Source organism: Mirounga leonina, unplaced genomic scaffold (assembly GCF_011800145.1).
Source record: "Mirounga leonina isolate KUSES-001 unplaced genomic scaffold, KU_Mleo_1.0 Mir_178, whole genome shotgun sequence".
In the NCBI taxonomy this organism is placed as follows: Eukaryota; Metazoa; Chordata; class Mammalia; order Carnivora; family Phocidae; genus Mirounga; species Mirounga leonina.
The window spans coordinates 25,959,754-25,983,086 of NW_023270464.1; the positions used below are offsets into that span (position 1 = coordinate 25,959,754).

The following is a 23,333-nucleotide window of genomic DNA, read 5'->3' on the forward strand; positions in this document are numbered from 1 at the left end:
TGCCCATTTTCCGCGTGGCTGATGACGCCATTGTCACCATTTTGGGCCTCAGTGTCCTCACCTGAACACTAAGAATGTTGGGCTTAGATGATTTCTGAGAATTTCTTTGAATTACAAAGTACAGTGATTCATTCTGTCATATAACCGGGTCAGGCCCATTAGTTTCCTAACCTGTCAGCATTTTGCTCATGAGCCACAGGGTTGGGGGCTCGTCCTTTGCTTGGAATGATTTCTAGAAATCATTGAACATTCCAGGTGAATTTTAGTCTGAATCTCAGAAATTGGTGTCAGCTTATTGTAGAAGGAGAAGGGATGGGGAGAGGCTTGCACGGATGGCTTTGGGATCCTCACAACCCTGGACACTTGGACGTGCTGTCAGTCAGCGAGTGAGTGCCCTGCGTTAAGCAAGGTCGCATTTAGGGTCCATGTCCAACAGTGCCTGTTGTCGACAAGTGGACATGTTCATTTATGGGGAGCTGATGGGAACAAAAGCACTAGAAGTGCTTTTCTGCCGGCCTCCCTCTGATGGGTCATGATTAGGGAAAGGGGGCAACTCCTGTGTCCCAAAAGGTGGGAAAGGAGCACATTTCAGAATTTGGAGGGTGGTTGAAACTCTCACCGGGGGACAGGATGAAGGAGTGTGACATGAGGCTGAACCGGGGCATTACGGCCTCAGTCTGTCCTGTTGCAGATGTGAATCCGGGAGAATCTGCTGAGTTGGATAGGTCAGAGTCCAGCTCTGGTTGTAGGTAAGTGCAGCTGAGTTCTCAACCCTATAAAAGAGGGACAGGAGTCCTCCCTAGAGCAGTTCTGTTGGTCTTTGTACACCAGCGTTTTCGGCTCCTGCCGTTGATGTCCGCCCGCTGGGCGGCTTGGATGCACAAGGATACCCCATAACCTCCCGCTTGGCCACATTGTCGTTCGGGAAGATAGGCCAGGATGGATGGGTCAGTAGGTCTGCAGGTCTTTCTGAGAATCCCGTTTGAAGGTACTCTGTGGAGGAAGTGAATTAAAACAGAATCCAAGAACGGAGAAATTGTCATAGTTTTAAAATTAAAACTAACTAATGACAGACAAAAAGCATGAAGCAATAGTGGGGGGGAAGGGTTGATGTTAAGCAAGTTTTATGGTAACTATGGGATGAAAAAGAATGGAAAGGATAAAAACCAAGATTTTGGAAAATTTCTGTGCCTATCACTTATGATTCTGATAGAGGTTTGAGTGTGGAAACCTCTAAGTTTACCACTTACCAAATTAAAAACAGGACATGTATCTGACACAGTGTTGTATAAGACCAAGAAAATACAAAAGTCTGGGTACCACAAATCAACATTTAAAAAAAAATCTTGGAAGCATGAGCAGAAATCATTCTAGAAATCCACATTTCCAGAACAGTTGCAGTACTTAATGCATGAAATACCCCATGGAGGAGATAGCTTTTTAGAAGAAGGAAATTCCATTAAAAAAAAAAAAAATCCAAAGGTTTGCTATCTAAAAAGATAAACAGAAAGCATAATAGCTGGGGGTTAAGTACCAAAGCTTTGGCTCAGTATGTCAGTCAAATGTGAGCAAAAAGAAAGTCAGTTTGGCAGTATTGATGAACAATGCAGAATTTTTAGAAATACATTGTGGTATAAGAATCCTTGTTAATGGGTAATGGACAGAGATTAACTCTATCGGTGATCCTAACAAAGTGCATGAGGCAAAAATAGAAGTATAAGTAGAAATCTGCATGGTTTGGGGAAGATTTTATATCAGTCAGACTGTTAACAGGTCAAATAAAAACATAAACCATCTGAACAGTATAATTAAAGTCAGAATTTAAGTATATAAATGAAGGATATACAAAATAAGTGAAGGATATACAAAATAAGTGAAGGATATACAAAAATTGGTCTTATCTCAGGCAAAAAAAGGCAATTTCAAAAAATACAAAATACGAAAATATTGGAAGTTTGATGTGCTGATCACTTGGTCATTACCTTCAGTTTTAGCCATGTAAGAATAGACCCAACTTAACCATATGTCACCCAAAGCGTCTGCTGTATTCATTGGGGCCCTCACAAGCATCCAGGTGAAGGTGAGGCCTCTCAAGTAAGGTTGGGTTGGAGAATGTGCCTGGGACCTCCGGCCACAGTGCTTGCCCTCTCTTGTCCCCCTCCCATAGGTCCTGGAATGGATCTGCAAGTCTGCATGGAGGATGGCACCGTGCCTGGCAGAACCAGGGGGTTAGAAGTAGGAGCCGCGGGCAGATGCGGTCTGCTGATTCGCATCTGGAAGGGAGCCTCTGTGCCTTGCTTTGGGCGTGCTTCACTGCAAGAAGCCCAGGAGGACACCCGGCTCTCTTTACTGGTTCCTGGAGCACGCAGCAAGGGTCTATTTCTTCCTTGAGGCATGGGCACTGCGCAACCGGCCATTGAGCTCACTTGTGGAGTAGCCACTGGAGCGGGAGGGAGACCGGTCGTGCTCCTGTCAGCCCTCCAAGGCAGAAGCTGTCGGTCTGTGGACTGAGCTGAGAATTTGTGCAGAGAAGGGATCGCTCCTTCAAAAATGTGGCAGTTATAAGTTAATCATAGTGTAATGTATGTAGAAAGCATATATAATTTATATGTATAATAAACATAAAATTGTAATAGAAACTAAAATTTTGGAAAATTAAAAAAAACAAGCCCACCTGAGCAAATCATTGTGGGATCAAACGGGAAATGCAGCTGATAACAGCGAGTCGCTCTGAGGTCCTGGCCTCTCGAGGCCGGCCCCGGGATGCCAGTAGCCTGTAACTGCAGAATTGGGGCTTTGATTCCTGGTTGGGTGTTTCCTCTCCCTTCATCCTCAGTGAGAGGAGACGCTGGGACCTCCGGCACCTTCCGTGGGGCCTGCTTTGGTGCTGAGCTGCAGCCTGCTGTTCACGTCTCTGCTTCCCACCACAGCGATGAACTTGCAGGGCTCTGGCAGCTTCCTCTTGCTCCCACCAGGCTTTGTAGCCGTGAGAATACCAGCTCATCGGACGGGGTCGTAGTTAGCCCTGGATTCGGGCCATACCACCCTTGCCGACTGAGAGCTAAGAACTTGCCCGGAGTACGTTACCTTTGGCGTCTATGCAGCGGACAAGACAGCAGGCATCTTCCCAGACGCTGGTGCTTTGAGAGGTGGACTCACACCTTACGTGAAACATGCTCATCCCTGCGAAGGGAGGTTTTTCCTGGGTCCTCGGTCCTGACGGCACAGATGCTACCTGCCACACGCCGACGTGCCAGGTGACCGTTGTCCCGTGCCTGGGGCTTGCGGTACAGCGGACTGGCGCTAGCCGGGTTCTCTCCAGGTGTGCGGACGTTTCCTGTGGAATCCAGGAGGCCAAGAAGCCTTTTTCTGGCAGGCCCTGGCTCTGGCGTTTTTTCCTGTGTGAGCACCAGGTCCCTATAGCAGTGACAGGCTGAAACGAAGTTCCTTGCTGGCGAGTTGTGTAGGGCCGTTGGAACCTGCATCTCCTTGGCCCTTGTTCCCCTTGCCTCGTTGTGCACATGCAGAGTCAAGGAAGGGAGCGATGGCATGGATTCTAATCCGTAGGAACGTAGAGCCGTTGGGCAAGAGCATGCATGGGCTCCGGAGCCGGACTGCCTGGGTTTGGTCCCAGCCTCCCGTGTTACCTACGTAATATCTCGATGTGTGTAGCTTTTTCTGGATCCTGGGGAGGTAATGAGTGCCAGCCCTTCGGATGGTTGAAACGATGGCGTCTAGTAGTGCGTTCAGAGCACTCTGAACGGTACCTGGCACGGAAACACTCTTACTTACTGTTGTTACTCGTAACACCAACACTTGCTTTTCTTTCAGAGTTGAGCACTTTGCCAAAATCTACAGTCAAAAAATCGGCATCAAAAAGGAAGTTCTTTTGAAAACCTTGTGGGGAGATTATTACATCAATATGAAGGCCAAGAAGATTATGAAGGTGGATCAGGTGATGTGGCAATATGTCCCTTTTGTGTGTCACTCACATTCCCGCCCCGTTCAGACTTGTAGCACCTTTCATAGATGTAATTTGGCTCTGGCTAAAGTGGGTCAGTTTTTGAGGGGTTCACGGTCGTGTGTTTTACTTCCAAGTATTGCTTAAATGGAGTTCTTTAAATAAGAGAGTAAGGAACTGCTTTTTGTTCGTTTCTTCTTTCTTTTTTTGAGAGGAGCAAAAATCTCAGACCCTGTGCACTTGAAGACACGTGTTTTGCATCCTGCTTTTGTGTCCCTTTCACCATAAAGATACGGCTCTTTCCGAGCACGCTGTGTTCCTAGGCTCAGCTCAGGCTTCTCTCACTGAAAGCTGGTCACCAGGCCTGCTGTTGATGGTTTTTTTTCATGTAAAATTCAGGATTTTATAAACTTATTCTCATGGAGAAGCATATAGATTCCTTTTAGAAAATATTTGTAAATATAAAGCCATAAGAGAAAAAAAGAAGAGAAGCCAACGCTGCTGATGCTGTGGTTTTAATTTTTTTCACTTTTAGGATCGAGACGTCCATCCCTTAGTTGAGCTTATACTGTTTATATACTAACGTAACTCTTTTTTTGCTTGACATCATGTCGTGAGCATCTTCCTTTGCCATTAAAAGCCTTTCAAAAAGCTCCTTAAGAAGGAGCCGGTGTAGCGAGATGGCAAAGAGCCGGGCTGAGAGTCCGAGTGTGTGTGTGCATCGTGGCCTTTGTCCCCTTCTTCCACCTGTAACCGGGCAATAGTTGGAAAGGGGGCGCCCATGTATATTCCGTCTCACGTGCATGTGACGGTTTCCTTCTCAAGGTGCTGTTACTTTGCATATGGTTTGGTCAGAGAAATGGTAGGGTTTTTTTGTTTTTTTACTATCCTCTTCCTTGAAGTTGAACGGTTTTCATGTTTAAGAACATTGTTTAGAAGAAGTCTGCGGAAGGGACCTGCACACGCAGCGTGACTTCTTAGCGCTCAGCCTGGGTGTCGTGTACCCCTTTGATGGCAGAGGTGGGGCAGTTGCAGCGACACGCCCCGCAGTTGGTCTCGTTTGTCACAACCCTGGCTCCCAGAGGAAGACAGCAGTGGTTTGTTACCAACTGCACCTTATTGGCTGTTGAGCGAATTCTTTACAACCATTTCCCACGACTTTACTGTTCAGTAAACATTTTCTGGTAGAAATGAGATACTGTTCACAGAACACGTCAAGGGTGAATATGTAAGGTACCTGTTAAATATTCAGAAAGTTAAGTGCACATGTTCTGTTTTACAGGCAAAAGGAAAGAAACCTTTATTTGTGCAGCTGATCCTGGAGAATATATGGAGTTTGTATGATGCCGTCTTGAAAAAGTAAGACTGCCATAAAATTGTTTGTCTTTGGGCTGTATAATGCCTCACCTTCCCGTGTGATGAGTCATGCTTCAGAAAGCGGAGACAAACTCAGGAAGTGAACAGAGCTTTGCAGACCTGGAAACAGTGGAAAGGAGTTTATGTAACCTTGGTCAAGGGTAGCAGGAGGGACAGCACTGAGGGTTTTAGAGTGCCCAGAGAAGGGGACAGACGGATGGACAGAAGCACTGGATCTTTATTTTTACAGACCCAGCTTAAATAAAACAGTTAATGCAGTAGAAAGGGTGTTGGATATCCAGTATCATTAATGGGGAACTTGGGAACACCCTTGCCTGATACAAGTGGAAAAGAAAGTTTGCTTCAGTAAATTTACTTTCAAAGTTATTCCAGAGTTGGAGCCATGACTGTGAGCACTCAGAGGTCAGGCTGCTTCACCCGTCACCGCAACTCACCTCAGGGGCCTGGGATGGTGCCCCCTCGGAGCCCGGCAGGAGGGGGCCCCGGAAAGGGAGGGAGTGGAGGCCCTGGCGGGAGCCCCCCCAGACGTGTTCAGTTTCTTGTAGAGGAGGTACATTGGGAGTAAGTGTGTCGAAAAATGTGGAGCTCCTTCTCCCGTCTGCCCCTTCCTGTCTTGTGTGTGACCTCCCCGCTTTGTATGCTTACTACAGGGACAGAGAAAAAATTGATAAAATAGTGACTTCCTTAGGATTGAAAATTGGAGCCCGGGAGGCACGACATTCAGATCCTAAAGTTCAGATCAATGCCATCTGCAGCCAGTGGCTGCCCATCTCCCATGCTGTGCTGGGTATCCTTTGTCTTGATGGTTTGTAATGAAATAACAGTTCAGACAAAGCAGGAGGAAACAGCATGTTACTGGCAATCAGGAAATCCTCTGGAGAGAACATATTTCCACCCAAAGTAAGTCTTCTGTGGTTGATTAGTATTCTACCCTGAAACTGTATTCACTGCTTTTACAAATGAACATTCTGATACTCATTCGTGGTCTTACTGATACCAATTCAGATACATGTTCTTTCAAGAAAGAAGATGCATCTTTTTATTTTTGTTCAGTAGTCTGTAAAAACAAAAGATTTTATTTTACTAAGATTTATGTGTAAGTCGATAATTTAGATGGTTATGTTGGATCAGGGTTTCATTTCAGTGCCATATTTTCTTAGCTGGTTGATATTTCCTATCATCTTAGTGATTCCCAGAGAACTTGATCGGAGATGGTTCACATTTAGATAATTTTATAGGCGACTTTAAACCGTCTTCTTTTCATTGACGTGTGTGTCCCACGCAGTCCCCGCGTGGCGGGCTGTGGGCGCAGTGTCCTGGGTGTGGGCCTGCAGTGGCATCTCAGCCCTACAGTGACGGGCTCTGGTAGGGGACGTCCTGGTACCCTTGCTAGTGGCTCATGGTCGTTTTATAGGAATTGAGATAGACCAGAACTGTGGGAAAAAGTGGGAGCACTGAGGGTCTCAGGAGGCCAAGCTACTAAGCAGTGCCGTGCTCTCTTGTGCCCTGAGCCATCAACGTCCCGGAATATCTGTGGTAGGGGTCCTTCCTGGGCTCCAGCGAGTCCCTGAACTCCCTGAAAGCATGTCTGTATTGTGAGATGTGGTGCATAGTGTTTCCCAGCCCGGGTGTTTTCTGTAGAGACCGACACTGTCACCTCGGTATTTAGTGCGCCCTGGGAATCTCTTGCCTTGCTGGAGGGCACGTGTTCGAGGTTGTGAGTCCTTAACAGCAGACGTCAGCAATGGTGTGTCAGAAGCTTCCCAGCCCCCTGGATATGACAGCTGAGAGGGTGGAGAGACTGATGTGCACAGGATCACAGACGTTCGACTCTCTTCTGCCCGAAACCCAGGCCCTGAAAGCAGGTGAAGTGAAGGGGACCTCGGCAGGGGCCGTAGTTTGGACCGTCCTAAGTCAAGGCTGCTCTAGACCAGTTTGCCAAATGCCAGTTTACAAAAGGCCATTTGGCCAGAGTTTTAGTGTTGCTAGAGCTGTTTTGTTCGCCACTGGAGTGGGAGACCAGAGGCTCTGAGCCCCCTCCCTTCTGCTCTGATCTTGTCTCAGAAGCTCCCAGTGACCTTGTGTCCCAGCCCCTGCACGGCCAAGAATGTGTCCCTGAGCTGCTGTGTCAGCACCGTGGCCGGGTCCCTGGGGACCGTGGAAAGGGGTTCTGGGGCTGGGCTGCCCACTGCTCCCCACAAGAGGGGAACCGTCCACTCCAGGCTCTGCAAGCCTCCATGAACTTCATCTGCATGTACTCACCATCTCCGCTTTTCCTCCCGTTCTGTTGAATTTGCAACCTCCATCCCCAAAACCACTTGGCTGCGGTTCCCAGGGCCCCTGTTGACTGTCCTTTGTTAAATCATCCGACTAGATCTGTCACTAGCATTGGCCACAGCATTCCTCCCTGGCTCCTCTCCTGGCTGCGCATTCCTCGTGTCTGTTCCTCGTCCCTCTCTCTCCCTTTCGTCTCTCTGTCACTGTGGGCGGACCCGAGCAGGGCCTGCATTCCCTCTCCTGGCCATGTCACCCATCTCAAGGCTTGCCATGGCAGCAGTCTGCTCATGACTCCCACACCCGTGTCTCTGAGCCTGTCTGCCCCTTGAGCTCCAGCCTCGAGTCTGCCGCACCTCCCTCTGCTCGGCTTTCTGAGAAGCACCTGAACCCTAACATACCCCCCCGCCAGGCTTCTTCCCTTCTCCCTCAACCTGCTTCTCCTGGTTCTTCTCAGTCAGAGGAGACTCTGTCCCTTCATTTGCTCACTCCAAAAAGCTCGGAGTCGTCCGTGTTCCTGTTCACTCACACCCCTGCATCCAATCCGTTTGCACATCCTGCGTGTTCTTGCCTCGAAATCTACGCAGAATTCGGCTTTTGCTAGCATTTCTGCTTCTGCGTCCTGGGGCCAAGCCACCATGGTCTCTCACCTGAGTGTCAGTACAGCCTTTCACCAAGTGCCCACCTCTGCTCTCCGTTTCCCTTGGTACAGCCAGAGTGGTCCCAGGACAGTGGGAGTCCGGGCAGGCCACACTGCTCCTCACCCCTTGTACCCACGTCCCTGGCAAGATGTCTGCTGTGCCCTTGCTTCTGACTTCCTGTTGTGTTGCTCTTGTTTCAATATTACTGTTGAATTCTTTCATTTATGTGCACATTATTTTGGTGGGGGGGTGATTTTTTAAGGAAAAAACAAAACAAAAAACCAGAAACACTCATGACTGGTGTATATACCTCCAGGAAGGTGAAGAAAAATGTCAACATGTTGATGTGAAATTGTGTTAGTATATATAGATTTAGGGAAAATTGACATCTTTATAATATTGAGTCTTATTTCTAAGTATTTTGTTACTGGCATGATAAGGTATTCTTGTCCATTTTTTAACTTGTGTCACTTGTATGTATTTGATTAATAAGCTGCCTTGCTGACTGTTGACTTAGCATGTCTCAGTTTTACCCCTTCTGCTCTGGATATCGGGCAGGATCTCTGAGGGCTTATGGGGGGGTAAGCCCCGTTTGCGGCTTCAGTACCCAGCCCTCCTCCTGCCCTGCTCATTTTGCCTTTCTTTCCCCATTTGGGCCAGTTCCGCTTGTTCTTGCTCTGCAATGTTCTAGCGATTTTATACTTTTCTAAAGAGAAATTTATCGTGGTTGTAAAAGATTACAGGCCGCTTATGTGTTGAGGTGACACCGTGTTCTAAACATCTTGTGTTTTAGAAGTCTGCCTGTCTGGTCATGGGAAAAGCGAGTGACCTTTTTCCTTCCTATTTGTGTAGCTTTCATGAAATGTGGAAGCGAGGACACTGCTCCAGTTATTATCTTTGTTTCCAAAATGTTCGCCGTTGATGCCAAGGCCCTGCCCCAGAATAAGCCCAGGTAAGGGTAGGGGGGGTTGGGCCGGGCCAGGGAAATGGTGTGTGTTTGGTGGGGGTGCAGAAGCGGTGTGGATGGGAGTGTGCAGACAACACTTTTCTCCTCACACCGGGATGGGTGCAGGGCACCCCGTGGTGGCGGATGCTGTGCACAGCGCAGTCTTTCTGTGACCCCTCTGGGGGAGAGAGTTGTTGAAATCAGCTCCAGGACGATTGATTTGAGTTGATGTAAATTCAAGGAGAAGAGTAATAGGAGTAGCCACAGTTCATTTGTATTGAGCATCCGGCACGTTCTTCTGCAAGCCTGCCTTGCCGACCTCAGTGGAGACTTAGGACCGTGTGAGCATGTCTGCTGATGGGTGTGGGTTGGGGTGGGGCCGGGTGCCTCTGGGAGATGGGTTATTTCTCATGTTTCCCGTGTCTCGGAGAATCTCTTCTCCATCATCTGGGTTTTCCATGTGTGTTCCCCTCCTCGGCTCCACTGCCTCCCCCTTCAGATCCCGATCGGTTCCTGCAGGAATTACAGCTGCAGCCTCCTGGCTGGTCCCTCTGCCCGGGCTCTGGCTTTGCCAATCCGTGTGCCGTCCATCCTACGCTGGGATCTGGAATGAAAACTTGATGTGGGTGCCTCGAACTCCTCTTCTGTAGGACCCACATCTACTCTGGATGTTCTTCATAAGGATTTTTTGAGTAACCCGAGAGAAATAATGTAAATAATACTTAAGAATGTCCGGTACCTCGGGAGCATCTTAAGTCTTATTCTTCTGTCTTATGAAGAATAACGGCGGTGACACCACTGGCTGCCATCCGCGGAGCTCAGACAGTATTCGTTTCTCCGCGTCCGTGGGCCGTTGAGATCTGACAGCACTTCCTGAGTGGGAAGTAGTCAGGGCTTCAGTTTTGCCTGTGACGGAAAAAGTAAGTTAGGGGCTCCAGGTCACGGAGCTGGAAGGAGGCCACCAGTGTTCGAACCCGGGTCTTGTCCATTCACAGCGTGGAACCTGGCCTTGTTCGTCCAGTGTGGCTTGTCTTTCATTTTCTCTTTTCATTTTTCCAGCTTTTACATTTGAGTTTATTCTTCATTTAACTTTGAAAACAGCACTATCATTGAATATTGAAACAAAAGCAGTAGGGAGGGGCGCCTGGGTGGCTCAGTAGGTTAAGCGTCTGCTGTCGGCTCAGGTCATGATCTCTGGGTCCTGGGATTGAGCCCCGCGTCGGGCTCCCTGCTTGGCGGGGATTCTGCTTCTCCCTCTGCTGCTCCCCCTGCTTGCGCTCTCTCTCTCTCTCTCTCTCTCTCTCTCTCTCTCTCTGTCGGATAATAGCAGTAGTGAGTCAGGAGCTCTGATTATAGCCCTCATGCAGCCACTGCATATAAAGGGCCAGCATGAGGGTCATTCCGCGGTCCCAGTGAGAGTTCTGATGCTGAGCACTGTCCCAGGATGACGCGCATCAGCCTCACGCGTGTGTCTATTGTAACGGTGGCAACAAGGCCTCCGAGTCTGACTGCCCCATTTCTTTGGTCTTGTCTACTTCCTTCCTCTCAGGTAGGAGTTTTTCCAGCAAAGAGTGTTTATCAGGAGAAAGAAAGCCATTCTCAGGAAAGTTTACCTTAAATCCAGTGACTAGGCAACCCTTTCCACGTGGTCTACGATGAAAGGGCATGACTTCATTTAGCACACACGGGACATGTCCGTGCTTGACAGTCTGGCCTGGGTGAGGGGTGAGGTCTGTGGTTCGGTCGTCGGGAGCAGGGACTGGCCTTGAAAGCGCACAGTGCGTCAGCCAGCTGTGTGTCCACCCACACGGCAAGGCCTCCTCGCCAAGTAAAATCAGCACGGTCCTTCTGATAGCATCAGAAACAGCGGTAGTACCTCCTGGCTGCACTCCTGGTTCTTGGTCTCCTTCACCTGGAATGTTCTCTTCTGACCACCTTTCATAACTTGGTCAATGTGAACTTCTGGAATCTTCCAGTGCAGCTTTTCCATCTGTCTTTAGCACTGACCCGTCCCCGTGGCCCTGGCACTCTACGCACAGACCGAATTTGCTGAGCCGCTCCAGGTTCCACCTTAGGAATTCTTCCTTGCAGTTCCATGCCTCTGCCCTCAGGACAGCACGCCGCCGCTCTGCCTTACCTCCCCGGCCCTCGTGTTTGCTCTTGGGCAGAGCTCGTTTTCCTGTTGCACCATTGTGTCAGCCCCCCAAGGTTACTGAGAGCTGATGCACAACATTTTCACCGCTCCTTTCTCTCTGCTCCTTCCTCGTCCTCCAAAAGGCATTGCAGAGATGTCCCTGGGGGAACACACTGCCACCAGCTCCGCCTTCTTTACTTGCCTCTCCTCCTTTGTCATATTCTCCCCCTCTGTCCCTTTTCTTTGCATCACAGAGCACTTTGTGAGCTTGAGAAATCTGTTTAAACTTCTTCATTTGGATTCATACCAGGGTATCAGGGTGGTGCTCCAGGGCCAGTTCTTCCTGGTGGAGTTGGGTTTGTCCCCCAGACATAGTCAGTGGTTTCTTTCACCGTTTTGTACAGCCGGTGAGCGGGCGCGGGCCAGCGTGGAACAGCTGCTGCTCCTCGGCTTCTCACTGAGTGTTCTGGGAAGTTCCACCCGGTGTGGCTTTCCAGCGCCTACCCCTAAATCTAGGCCAGCAGCCATCCCACCTTTTAGATTCAGGGCCTTTGTTTTTGCTGTTCTCAACTATAGTTTATGACAAATCCTTAGGAGTATGTATTTGGTCTAACTGCCTGTTAGGGAACATTTTATGGAGAGTTTTCAGGCAGCTCTCTTCCCCTGCGTCTCCGGGTCTGTGCGTTGCTTTTGCTTCCTTCTTGAGAACCAGCTCCTTCTAGTAACAAGATGCTGTCTTCCCACAGAAGGCACTTTTCTGGGTCTGTCGCTTTGCACCATCCCCGCTGTGTCTGGTGGCAGGCTGCGCCAGCCTTCCACCTGTTCTGCACCGAGCAGAGCGTAGGCATTCTGCCTGGAATCCGGAGGCTGGATGGATGTGCGTCCTCGCCTCTTCTCCTTCCCCTCCTCATTCACCTCCCCAGCCTTCCAGTCAACATACTCACCTCTGGTCTCCTTTATCTCTGGTGCAGGAAGTGTTAGTTCAACTACAGCCTGAAGAACTCATCACCCACAGCTGTGCCTTGGCTGGTAGAGCTCTGTTTTCTTGTAGATCAGTCCTCTTCATTCTCCACAAACGCGGGGTTCGCAGTGGGTACCTCGTATAAATCCTTGTGATTTCTGTCTGGCTGGCTGCTCCGTTTCCCTGTGCCACCACCCCCAGCCCACAGCAGTGCCGGGCACGGGGGGGGGGCGTTCCCTGGGTGGGTGGATGAGTGCTAGACGGGCAGCAAGGCTCGTTACAGCTGATGCTAACTTGATGAATAGAAATGCTAACTTATTCCAGACCATGTCATGAATTTATGCTAATAAATATCTATCTTTCTTAACCAAAGTTAAAATGATTTACTTAATGTGATGATGATTTTATCATCTTTAATTCCTTCTCAGTGGGGGACGTCCTGGGGATAATGAACAAAGGTTTGGAGTCAGATCTGGATTTGAGTTTTGGCTCCTCCATTTATTTTCCAGTGACTTTGGGTCAGGTTAAATTTCCTAAGCCTCTGCTTTGTCATCGTAAAATAGGGATGATAGTATCTATTTCATTTAACTGTTGTAGTAAGTATATACTATAATTACGTAAAGTGATGAAGATTAAGACGATGTCGAGATCCTAGTGATAAGCCCATTGAAAGAGACTTTCTCTTCATATGCAAACAAGTCTCATTTTTTTTTCTTCCCCGTTCTAACGATAATATTACATCCTGCATTTATAGTTTAACTTGCACTTTTCAGATATTCTTGAAGCAGTTTTAGCAAAAGTCTAGATACACGGGGTTGATTGAAGGGGGAGGTGGAGTGTTGGGCCTGGAGCAGAGCAGGGTGAGGGCAAGGGCCCGAGCGCAGGCCATTGCAAGGAGAGGGAGAAGTGGATTTGTTCGCTGTTGATCCAGAGCACACACCTGCAGCCGTGGTGAGAAATTTCAAGGAAGCAGATTTCATCCCATACTTGAAAGGGCTTCTAATGCTTGGAGTTTCCAGGAGAGGGGAGCTGGTCTCTTGCAGGGGAAGTAGACACCTCCAGCACCAGCAGTGTTGGTTGCCTCACGGCACCTGGCCAAGCTGTTCTCAAAGATCAGTCTCTCAGGTTCCTGTGTCCTGGGACACAGCCCCCCGGTGACCTGGGTGTGACTAGAGGGGACAGCTCCGAGAAACGAGCTCATCCGTTTTGGGGGGCAGGTGCCAAGGGAGGTAGAATTGGTGTCCGGTCCTGGTGGGAGGCCTTGTCTAGCAGGTGGGAGTGTGAAGAGGACAGCAGCGGACAGTCAGTGGTGGGAGTGGTCACCTTCCAGGCTCGCCCACATGAGGCAAGAAGGAAGAAGGGTTTTAGGGCCCTTGGCATCGGAGCTCCAAGAGTACGTGGCCATTTCGAATGCTTGACAACGGTGTACATGCAGGAGGGATATCTGAATGGGTTCCAGTGCTTAGGGGAGGGGGAGTAAAGCAGCATGGCAGGGTGGGGATGAGGTTTCCTATCAGGTGTCAAGTCAGAGATCAGGAAGAAAAGCAGAAATCATAGTGCCAAAGGTGAGGGACAGCAGGAGGGAGGCACAGGGTGACAGGACCAGGCTGAGGAGCTCAGCTTCCAGAACTGGAGCATAGAATTAGGAAAAGAGAATTAGCCTGAGTATCCTGGTGCTCGGTCCCAGAGTTGCCGGGCTGAGATGCCCCAGTGCTACTGACTTTTGGGCAGCTGTTGGTCTTGCTTGGTGTTGGGGTTGTAGATGCACGTGGGTTTAGGAAGGTCCACACGTGGGAAGGGAGCCAGATCCTGGGAATTAATATACCTGCCTGGTTTCTGCCTTCGAAACTTAAACTCCCAAACAGAATGCCCATTTTTATTCAACTTAGCGCTCCCCTTTTGTAAAGACTTTTGTTATTAAAGCTGTGCCTTTTTTGTGGCCTGTTAGACTTGAGGATAACCCTTTTTTTTAATTGTTATGTTAATCCCCATACATTACATGATTAGTTTTAGATGTAGTGTTCCATGATTCATTGTTTGTGCGTAACACCCAGTGCTCCTTGCAGAACGTGCCCTCCTCAATACCCATCACCAGGCTAACCCATCCTCCCAGCCCCCTCCCCTCTAGAACCCTCAGTTTGTTTTTCAGAGTCTATCGTCTCTCATGGTTCATCTCCCCCTCCGATTCCCCCCCTTCATTCTTACCCTCCTGCTATCTTCTTCTTCTTTTTTTTTTTTTCTTAACATATATTGCATTATTTGTTTCAGAGATACAGATCTGAGATTCAACAGTCTTGCACAATTCACAGCGCTTACCAGAGCACATACGCTCCCCAGTATCTATCACCCAGTCACCCCATCCCTCCCACCCACCCCCCACTCCAGCAACACTCAGTTTGTTTCCTGCAATTAAGAATTCCTCATATCAGTGAGGTCATATGATACATGTCTTTCTCTGTTTGACTTATTTCGTTCAGCATAATACCCTCCAGTTCCATCCACGTCGTTGCAAATGGCAAGCTCTCATTCCTTTTGATGGCTGCATAATATTCCATTGTATATATATACCACCTCTTCTTTATCCATTCATCTGTCGATGGACATCTTGGCTCTTTCCACAGTTTGACTATTGTGGACATTGCTGCTATAAACATCAGGGTGCACGTACCCTTTCGGATCCCTACATTTGTATCTTTGGGGTAAATACCCAGTAGTGCAATTGTTGGATCATATGGTAGCTCTATTTTCAACTTTTTGAGGAACCTCCATACTGTTTTCCAGAGTGGCTGCACCAGCTTGCATTCCCACCAACAGTGTAGGAGGGCTCCCCTTTCTCTGCATCCCCGCCAACATCTGTCGTTTCCTGACTTGTTAATTTGAGCCATTCTGACTGGTGTGAGGTGGTATCTCATGGAGGTTTTGAATTGGATTTCCCTGATGCCGAGTGATGTTGAGCACTTTTTCATGTGTCTGTTGGCCATTTGGATGTCTTCTTTGGAAAAATGTCTGTTCATGTCTTCTGCCCATTTCTTGATTGGATTCTTTGTTCTTTGGGTGTTGAGTTTGATGAGTTCTTTATAGATTTTGGATACTAGTCCTTTATCTGATATGTCATTTGCAAATATCTTCTCCCATTCTGTCGGTTGTCTTTTGGTTTTGTTGACTGTTTCCTTTGCTTTGCAAAAGCTTTTTATCTTGATGAAGTCCCAAGAGTTCCTTTTTGCCCTTACTTCCCTTGCCTTTGGCGATGTGTCTAGGAAGAAGTTGCTGTGGCTGAGGTCAAAGAGGTTGCTGCCTGTGTTCTCCTTTAGGATTTTGATGGACTCCTGTCTCACATTGAGGTCTTTCAACCATTTGGAGTCTATTTTTGTGTGTGGTGTAAGGAAATGGTCCAGTTTCATTCTTGTGCATGTGGCTCTCCAATTTACCCAACACCATTTGTTGAAGAGACTGTCTTTTTTCCACTGGACATTCTTTCCCGCTTTGTCAAAGATGAGTTGACCATAGAGTTGAGGGTCCATTTCTGGGCTCTCTCTTCTGTTCCATTGATCTATGTGTCTGTTTTTGTGCCGGTACCATACTGTCTTGATGATGACAGCTTTGTAATAGAGCTGGAAGTCCGGAATTGTGATGCCGCCAGCTTTGCTTTTCTTTTTCAACATTCCTCTGGCTATGCGGGGTCTTTTCTGGTTCCATACAAATTTTAGGATTCTTTGTTCCATTTCTTTGAAAAAAGTGGATGGTATTTTGATGGAGATTGCATTGAATGTGTAGATTGCTCTAGGTAGCATTGACATCTTCACAATATTTGTTCTTCCAATCCATGAGCATGGAACGTTTTTCCATTTCTTTGTGTCTTCCTCAATTTCTTTCATGAGTATTTTCTAGTTTTCTGAGTACAGATCCTTTGCCTCTTTGGTTAGATTTATGCCTAGGTATCTTATGGTTTTGGGTGCAATTGTAAATGGGATCAACTCCTTAATTTCTCTTTCTTCTGTCTTATTGTTGGTGTATAGGAATGCCACTGACTTCTGTGCATTGATTTTATATCCTGCCACTTGACTGAATTCCTGTATGAGTTCTAGCACTTTTGGTGGTGGAGTCTTTGGGGTTTTCCACATAAAGTATCCTATCATCTGCAAAGAGTGAGAGTTTGACTTCTTCTTTGCCAATTTGGATGCCTTTGATTTCTTTTTGTTGTCTGATTGCTGTGGTTAGGACTTCTAATACTATGTTGAATAGCAGTGGTGATAGTGGACATCCCTGCCGCGTTCCTGACCTTAGGGGGAAAGCTATCAGTTTTTCCCCATTGAGAATGATATTCGCTGTAGGTTTTTCATCGATGGCTTTTATGATATTGAGGTATGTACCCTCTATGCCTATACTCTGAAGAGTTTTGATCAAGAAAGGATGCTGTACTTTGTCAAAAGCTTTTTCTGCATCTATTGAGAGGATCATATGATTCTTGTTCTTTCTTTTGTTAATGTATTGTATCACGTTGATTGATTTGCGGATGTTGAACCAACCTTGCAGCCCAGGGATAAATCCCACTTGGTCGTGGTGAATAATCCTTTTAATGTACTGTTGGATCCTATTGGCTAGTATTTTGGTGAGAATTTTTGCATCCATGTTCATCAGGGATATTGGCCTGTAATTCTCCTTTTAGATGGGGTCTTTGTCTGGTTTTGGGATCAAGGTAATGCTGGCCTCATAAAACGAGTTTGGAAGTTTTCCTTCCATTTCTATTTTTTGGAACAGTTTCAGAAGAATAGGTATTAATTCTTCTTGAAATGTTTGGTAGAATTCCCCTGGGAAGCCATCTGGCCCTGGGCTTTTGTTTTTTGGGAGATTTTTTGATGACTGCTTCAATTTCCTTAGTGGTGATAGGTCGGTTCAGGTTTTCTATTTCTTCCTGGTTCAGTTTTGGTAGTTGATACATCTCTAGGAATGCATCCATTTCTTCCAGGTTATCTAATTTGCTGGCATAGAGTTGCTCATAATACGTTCTTATAATTGTTTGTGTTTCTTTGGTGTTGGTTGTGATCTCTCCTCTTTCATTCATGATTTTGTTGATTTGGGTCATTTCTCTTTTCTTTTTGATAAGTCTGGCCAGGGGTTTATCAATCTTGTTAATTCTTTCCAAGAACCAGCTCCTAGTTTTGTTGATCTGTTCTGCTATTCTCTTAGTTTCTATTTCATTGATTTCTGCTCTGATCTTTATTATTTCTCTTCTATTAGAAGAAAGTGCCTCCCAAAATTTTAAAGAAAGAAAAACTTATATATGTACAAAAATAAGGGTTGATATGATGAAGGGTTGGAATATGACTGTAAAGATGGAAATTATAAAAAATTTTATAAAAGGAATTGATAAGAAGTTGTTTGAAAAAAGAAAGAAGAGGATTTAAAAAAAAAAAAGGGAGAGAATGTGATCAGGCAGGGGAGTAGGAAAAAACCATACAGTAGAGATTTAACGTATATTTTGGTCTGTTAGAAGAAACTATCTCAAGATTTTAAAGAGAGAACAACTTATATATATAAGCCAAAAATATGGGTAACTACTATGAAGGGATAGAATATGACTCTAAAAATGAAAAATAAAAATGTTTTTTTTAAAAAAAGGGATTGATAAGATGTTGGTTGAAAAAGGGAAAAAGAAAAATTCAAAAAGAAAAAAAAGAAAAAAAGACAGTTAAAAAAAATTAATTTTGAAAGACTAAAGAATCATGGTAAAAAAGCCATGAATTCTATGTGCAGTCGTCCCCTAGCGCTGGAGTTCTGCCGTTCTCATTGATCGGGAAACTTGGTCTTGGCTGGCTGTTCTCGCTGATCTTCTGGGGAGGGGCCTGTTGCCGTGGTTTCCAAATGTCTCTGCCGGAGGCGGAAGTGCCCCGCCCTTGCCCCCTCCCGGCTAAGTCATCTGCTCGGGTTTGCTCTCCGGGGCTTTTGTTCCCTGCGAGCTTTCCGTACAGCTTTGGAGGCGGAGCGTGAAAATGGTGGCCCCCCAATCTCCGCCCCAGAGGACCCGAGAACTCGGGGCCCCGCTCCTCAGTGAGCCCCCAGAGAAAAGCCGTCAGTCACTCCCGTCCCCCGGTCTCTGGCCGCACTCCGTGCTCACCCGGCCTGTGACCGCGCGCCTCTATCTCTGGCCCCCGACCCCGGGTGGAGTCTCCAAACCCAGCAGATCCCTGTGGTGCGCTCCCGCGTGGCTCCTCCCGGGGGAGGAAGGTGAGTCTCCCCGGATCTGCCGCTTGTGGGGTCCCTGCTGGAGGAGCAGGGGCCCGACTGGGCCGCGGATCACGGTCAATGGCGACCCCGAGCTGAGAGCCCGCGCCTGGGCTCCGCCTCTGCAGCCGGCTTCCCTGCTCCGATCCCTGGGAGCTCTGCCCCACTCAGGCACCCCCGGTCCTTCTGTGACCCCGAGGGTCCTGAGACCACACTGTCCCGGAGGGTTCCACCCCCCGCTTAGCCACCAGAGTGACGTCCCTCAGCGGAGCAGACTTCTAAAAGTTCCGATTTTGGGCTCCGCGGCTCTATCACTTGCCAGAAGCGGCCGACGGAGCCCCCCCCTCCGCCGTCTATCCTCCCGAATATCGCCGCGGATTCACTTCTCCGCACGTCCTACCTTCCAGAAAGTGGTCGCTTTTCTGATGAGAGAGTTGTTGCTCTTCTTTTCTTCGATCTCCTGTTGAGTTTGTAGGTGTTCAGAATGGTTTGACCCCTATCCAGCTGAATTCCTGAGAGGAGACGAAATCCAGGTCTCCTACTCCTCCGCCATCTTGCTCCACCCCTTGAGGATAACTGTTTAGGAAGAACGGCTGAATCCCCTACCCCACTCCAACCAAGACTAACCCCCCAGCAAACACACAGACACACCCACACTCTGCCTTTTCTGTGGTGGTGCTGGGGTCTAACACCATGTGACCTTTCACTCCCACTGAGTCGCCATCATTCAGCCTGACCTTGAACCCTTCCTCTTGGACCCCGGGTCTTCATGAAGATATATGTTTGTGCTTGTGGAGAAAACCTCCATTTCCTATTGAGGTCTTATGCTTGCTTCTCCACGGGGCTGCTCTGTGCCCTGGTATCGGCCACTCGTTTCCCTCCCTTCCCTTTTGGTCGCCTCATCCAGAAGGAATGTGGGCATTCCAGAAAGGCTCCATGCTGTTGTAGATGGCTCTCTTTGGGGACATGGGCTCTCTTATGCCGCTCCAGAAGCTCAGAATAGCTGGGGACAGAGCGTTTTAGAGAAAGCCTGGAAGGGACCTGGGACCCATCATTGTCTTATCCAGCCACATTAATTGTTGCCGTTTCCCTGCTCCAACGACTGAGAGATGCTTGATGTTGCCAGAAGTAAACATATCTGTGATCTCCTGTAGACCTCTCACTCAGGAAGAAATTGCTCAGAGGCGAGAGCGTGCAAGACAGAGGCATGCAGAGAAGCTCGCAGCAACGCAGGGGCAGGCACGCACGGAGCCCCCCCGGGACGGGAGTGCCCTTGACACAAATCCAAAGGGAGAGGAGACCAAAGGTACAGCTTTCCTAACTGGGTTTTCGTGCACAGTACTGATTTATTGGGCATTCACTTAGCTTAGGACACTTCCTCTAGCTCTTGAGCTTGCCTCTAAGCGTAGCTTTTATCAGTATTCCGTTGCTCTTGGTGTTTCTTCCCTAAAACTGGGCCAAATGGATCATATTCACTGTTCCCTCTATTTCTAGGTGCATCCTGGATTAGAGAGAGCGTTGTTGGCACTCATTATCCTTTTGTTTCCGGCAGGTGATGAGCATCAGGTGGAGAGTATGGCCCTTAAATCTCTGCCCCAGGAACGAAACAACGAAGAGTCTTTTATTGCATTTGCTCGCGTGTTCAGTGGTGTGGCTCGAAGAGGAAAGAAAATTTTTGTCCTGGGGCCCAAATACAGTCCTGTTGAGTTTTTGCGGCAGGTAAGAATTGGAAGTAAAACATTAGTATATCGTTCCAAGGTTCTTACATCTTTTCAGATTGATTGAGATTTACCTTACTGGTAGATTTATTTTGTCACTAGATAGGCACATTCAGATGACTCCATGTACCTCCTCTTATGTTGCTTTGGGGACATTTGGTAAATCTGTCTCACTTAGTAGCATTTGGAAAACTAAACCAGTATATGAACTCAGTTTTCAGGCCTTATCTAATTAATTACAAGGCTTTTCAAGACCAGAGAAAAGAACTGGTAGGAAGAGCTGCCATGCTGGAGCCAGGGCAATGGCAGGTCTTCAGGAAATACGGAGATCCAAAAACTGGGTGGCACAGGCCAAAGGCCTGGGCAGAAAGCAGGTGACAGGCCACGGTTGCATGGTAGGTGGATCCCAGAAGTCGATCAGGAAGGTCTGGAAGCAGGTGAACAGCCAGCATCTAAATACACCTGAGCCAAAGGGCAAGAAAGAAACCACAGGCTGCAGCTACCTCAGCATGTTGGGACATAGGCAAGGTATGTACGTAATAGTTACATGACAATGGTCATTGGATGATGGAGGTGCCAGAAGTCCAGGGAGTGAGTCACAGTCAGCAAGAAGCGGTGAATAAGAACTTGGAAGACATGCTGTGTCCCAAGCAGGAGAGCACGAGCTCCTGTCCTTGCAGGGAAACCAGAGAAGCTGCTGGACTTGGCGGCAAGTGACGGGGCGGGGCGGGGTTGGAGAGGGCCCTCCATCAACTTGCCTTGAATGTTTGTTCCTCCAGTTTTAGCAGTTTAATCCTCGGAGATCACGCTGCTGGCTGGTGGCCCCGCCGCCCGTGGTGGGCTGTGGCGTGTTCTGCTTCGGCAGGAGGGCGCATGGCAGTTGTGCCTGGGGCTCTATTTTCTGGGGGCTGTGATGGCATGTATAAACCCAGTTATGCACATCTTACCATCTTGGTTTAGACATGGCTGATAGTTTGTTGTTTATCGGGAAGGGTCAGGTGGTGGCTAATTTTTTTTCTTTTTTGTTCTCTCAACTGTCAAGGTGAGTAAGAAATTGTTACTTAACGTAGTACTGATTTATTGGGCATTACAAATTCCACGAGCATTCCAACTTACCTTCTTTACGTAGCGTATCTTTGCTCTCGTGGGGCTAGAGGTTGAAATCACTTCTTGTGTGTCAAGACTCGAGGAGCAGCGATGAAATGAATTGATGGTGCAGATGACTCCATACTCCAGCAGTCGGGGTCCCATAAAATCTAATTCCAACATGCTTTAAAAACAAGGGGACTCTATTACACATACCCCAGACATAAACCTTACTGGACTTGCGTGTTCATCCCTTAGGTTACTTTTCTGTTGCTGCATATTACCTACTACTACAAATTTAGCCAACGAAAATGATACACATTGTATCATCTCACAGTTTCTGTGGACTGGGAGCCCAAGCATGGCTTAGCGGGTCCTGCCTGGTGTCTCACAAAGCTGCAACCAGTGTTGACCAGGTTGTGTGCCTTCTGGAGGCTCCTTTGGGAAAGGATCTGTCTCCAGGTTCACTTAGGTTGTTGTCAGGATTCATATCCTGGTACCTGTGGGGCTGAGGGCTCCACATTCTTTCCGGCCATCGGCCGCCCTCAGCTCCTAGAAGCAGCCTGCGCTTTCCTGTCCTGTGGACCTTCCCAGCTTGTCTGCACTCCTTCAGGCCAGCAAGGAGGGTCCAGGCTGAATGTATTTGCAAGACAGTCTTGCGTGATGTTCTGTAATCATGCGAGTGACATCCCGCCGCCTTTGCTGTATGCCATTGATGAGAAGCAAGCTACGGGCCCCCCTCACGCCCAGGGGGAGGGGATTGCGTGAAGGCATGAACAGGAAGCAGAAGCTATGGGGGGGCTACCTTTAGTCTGTTTTACCACTTATATACGCACTGTGGAAGGCTGTATTATTTTTGAACTTGGTATTAATGGAATCTTCCTGTAGTTATTCTTCTACAACTCACTGTTTTTACCTAACATTGTGAGATTAATCTACATTGATGTCTATTTCTGTGCTTTCATTGTTTGTTGCCGCATAGTATTCCGTTATGTAAACAAGCATTTTATTTTTCCATTTTCCTGTTATTATGTATTTGGGTCCTTTCATTTTCTGCTAATCTAAACAATGCTATCTTGAATACTTTTGTACATATTTCCTTGTGTACGTTTGCATGAAATTCTAGGTAATCCACCCTTAGTGGAATTGTCTGGGTAATAGAGTGTGTGTATCTTCGGCTTACTGGTCAGTTCCAGACTGTCCTCCAAGTAGTTTTCCTTCACGCTCCCAGCAGGGGTCCCTAACAGTCCAGTGTTCTGCAGCCTCACCAGAGTTTGTTATGGTCAGGAGTTTAATTTTTGCCAATCAGATGCATATGGTATGGTCTTTTCAAGACGTTTTATTTCACTTTTTCTTTATTACTCTTTTAATATGCTTATTGGTCATTCATGTCTTTTTCTATGATGATATCTTTGGGTCATTTGCCTATTTTTGACTTGTACCATATACACATATTTTTTAATACGGGTTTTTAGATGTTCTTTGTATAACCTGGTTACTAATTCCTTGTCACTTTTAAGTTTTGCAGATTCTCTTCTCTGGTTTGGGACTTGTCACATTTTCTATTTAGTATCTTTTAATGTACAGAAGTTCTTAATTTTAATGTAGTTGAATTTATCAGTCTTTTCCATTATGGGTTTTGCCTTTTGTATCTCATTTAAGAAAATTAAAATTATGACTGTTACAAAGGCAAAATTTTCACCTATGTTTCCTTCTAAAGTTTAAAGTTTTGCCTTTCTATGTTTAAATGTTTAATTCAATGTTTATACATGATACGAAAGAAGGGATCCAATCTTATTTTCATCCCCCATACAAATACCGGTTGTTCCAGCATCATTCAGTGAATGCTCCCATTTCTACCCACTGCCCTGCCAGCTCTGTCAGAAATCAGAATTCATATGTGAATTGGTCTGTTCCTCGACTGTTAGACTTCATTTTTTCTGTTTCTCTATCACTGTCTCTATTCAGTGCTGACTTCTAAATATTTTGGTATTTAAAAGGCCATGTCCTCTA

General features: G+C 47.3%; 1 protein-coding gene and 1 pseudogene across 4 annotated transcripts in view; one reads left to right on the forward strand and one right to left on the reverse strand.

The window, feature by feature from the left end:
- Window positions 1–23,333, forward strand: part of EFL1 (elongation factor like GTPase 1) — a 140,413-nt gene that overhangs the window by 30,905 nt on the left and 86,175 nt on the right. For all 4 annotated transcript variants that reach the window (XM_035024256.1, XM_035024254.1, XM_035024257.1 and 1 more), the window contains 7 exons: window positions 3,832–3,955; window positions 5,244–5,320; window positions 5,989–6,125; window positions 7,081–7,203; window positions 9,106–9,205; window positions 19,671–19,822; window positions 20,069–20,235. In XM_035024256.1, coding sequence (XP_034880147.1) covers window positions 3,832–3,955; window positions 5,244–5,320; window positions 5,989–6,125; window positions 7,081–7,203; window positions 9,106–9,205; window positions 19,671–19,822; window positions 20,069–20,235 — 880 coding nt within the window. The remainder of the gene's footprint in view (window positions 1–3,831; window positions 3,956–5,243; window positions 5,321–5,988; window positions 6,126–7,080; window positions 7,204–9,105; window positions 9,206–19,670; window positions 19,823–20,068; window positions 20,236–23,333) is intronic.
- LOC118023148 lies at window positions 10,672–12,026 on the reverse strand (annotated as a pseudogene).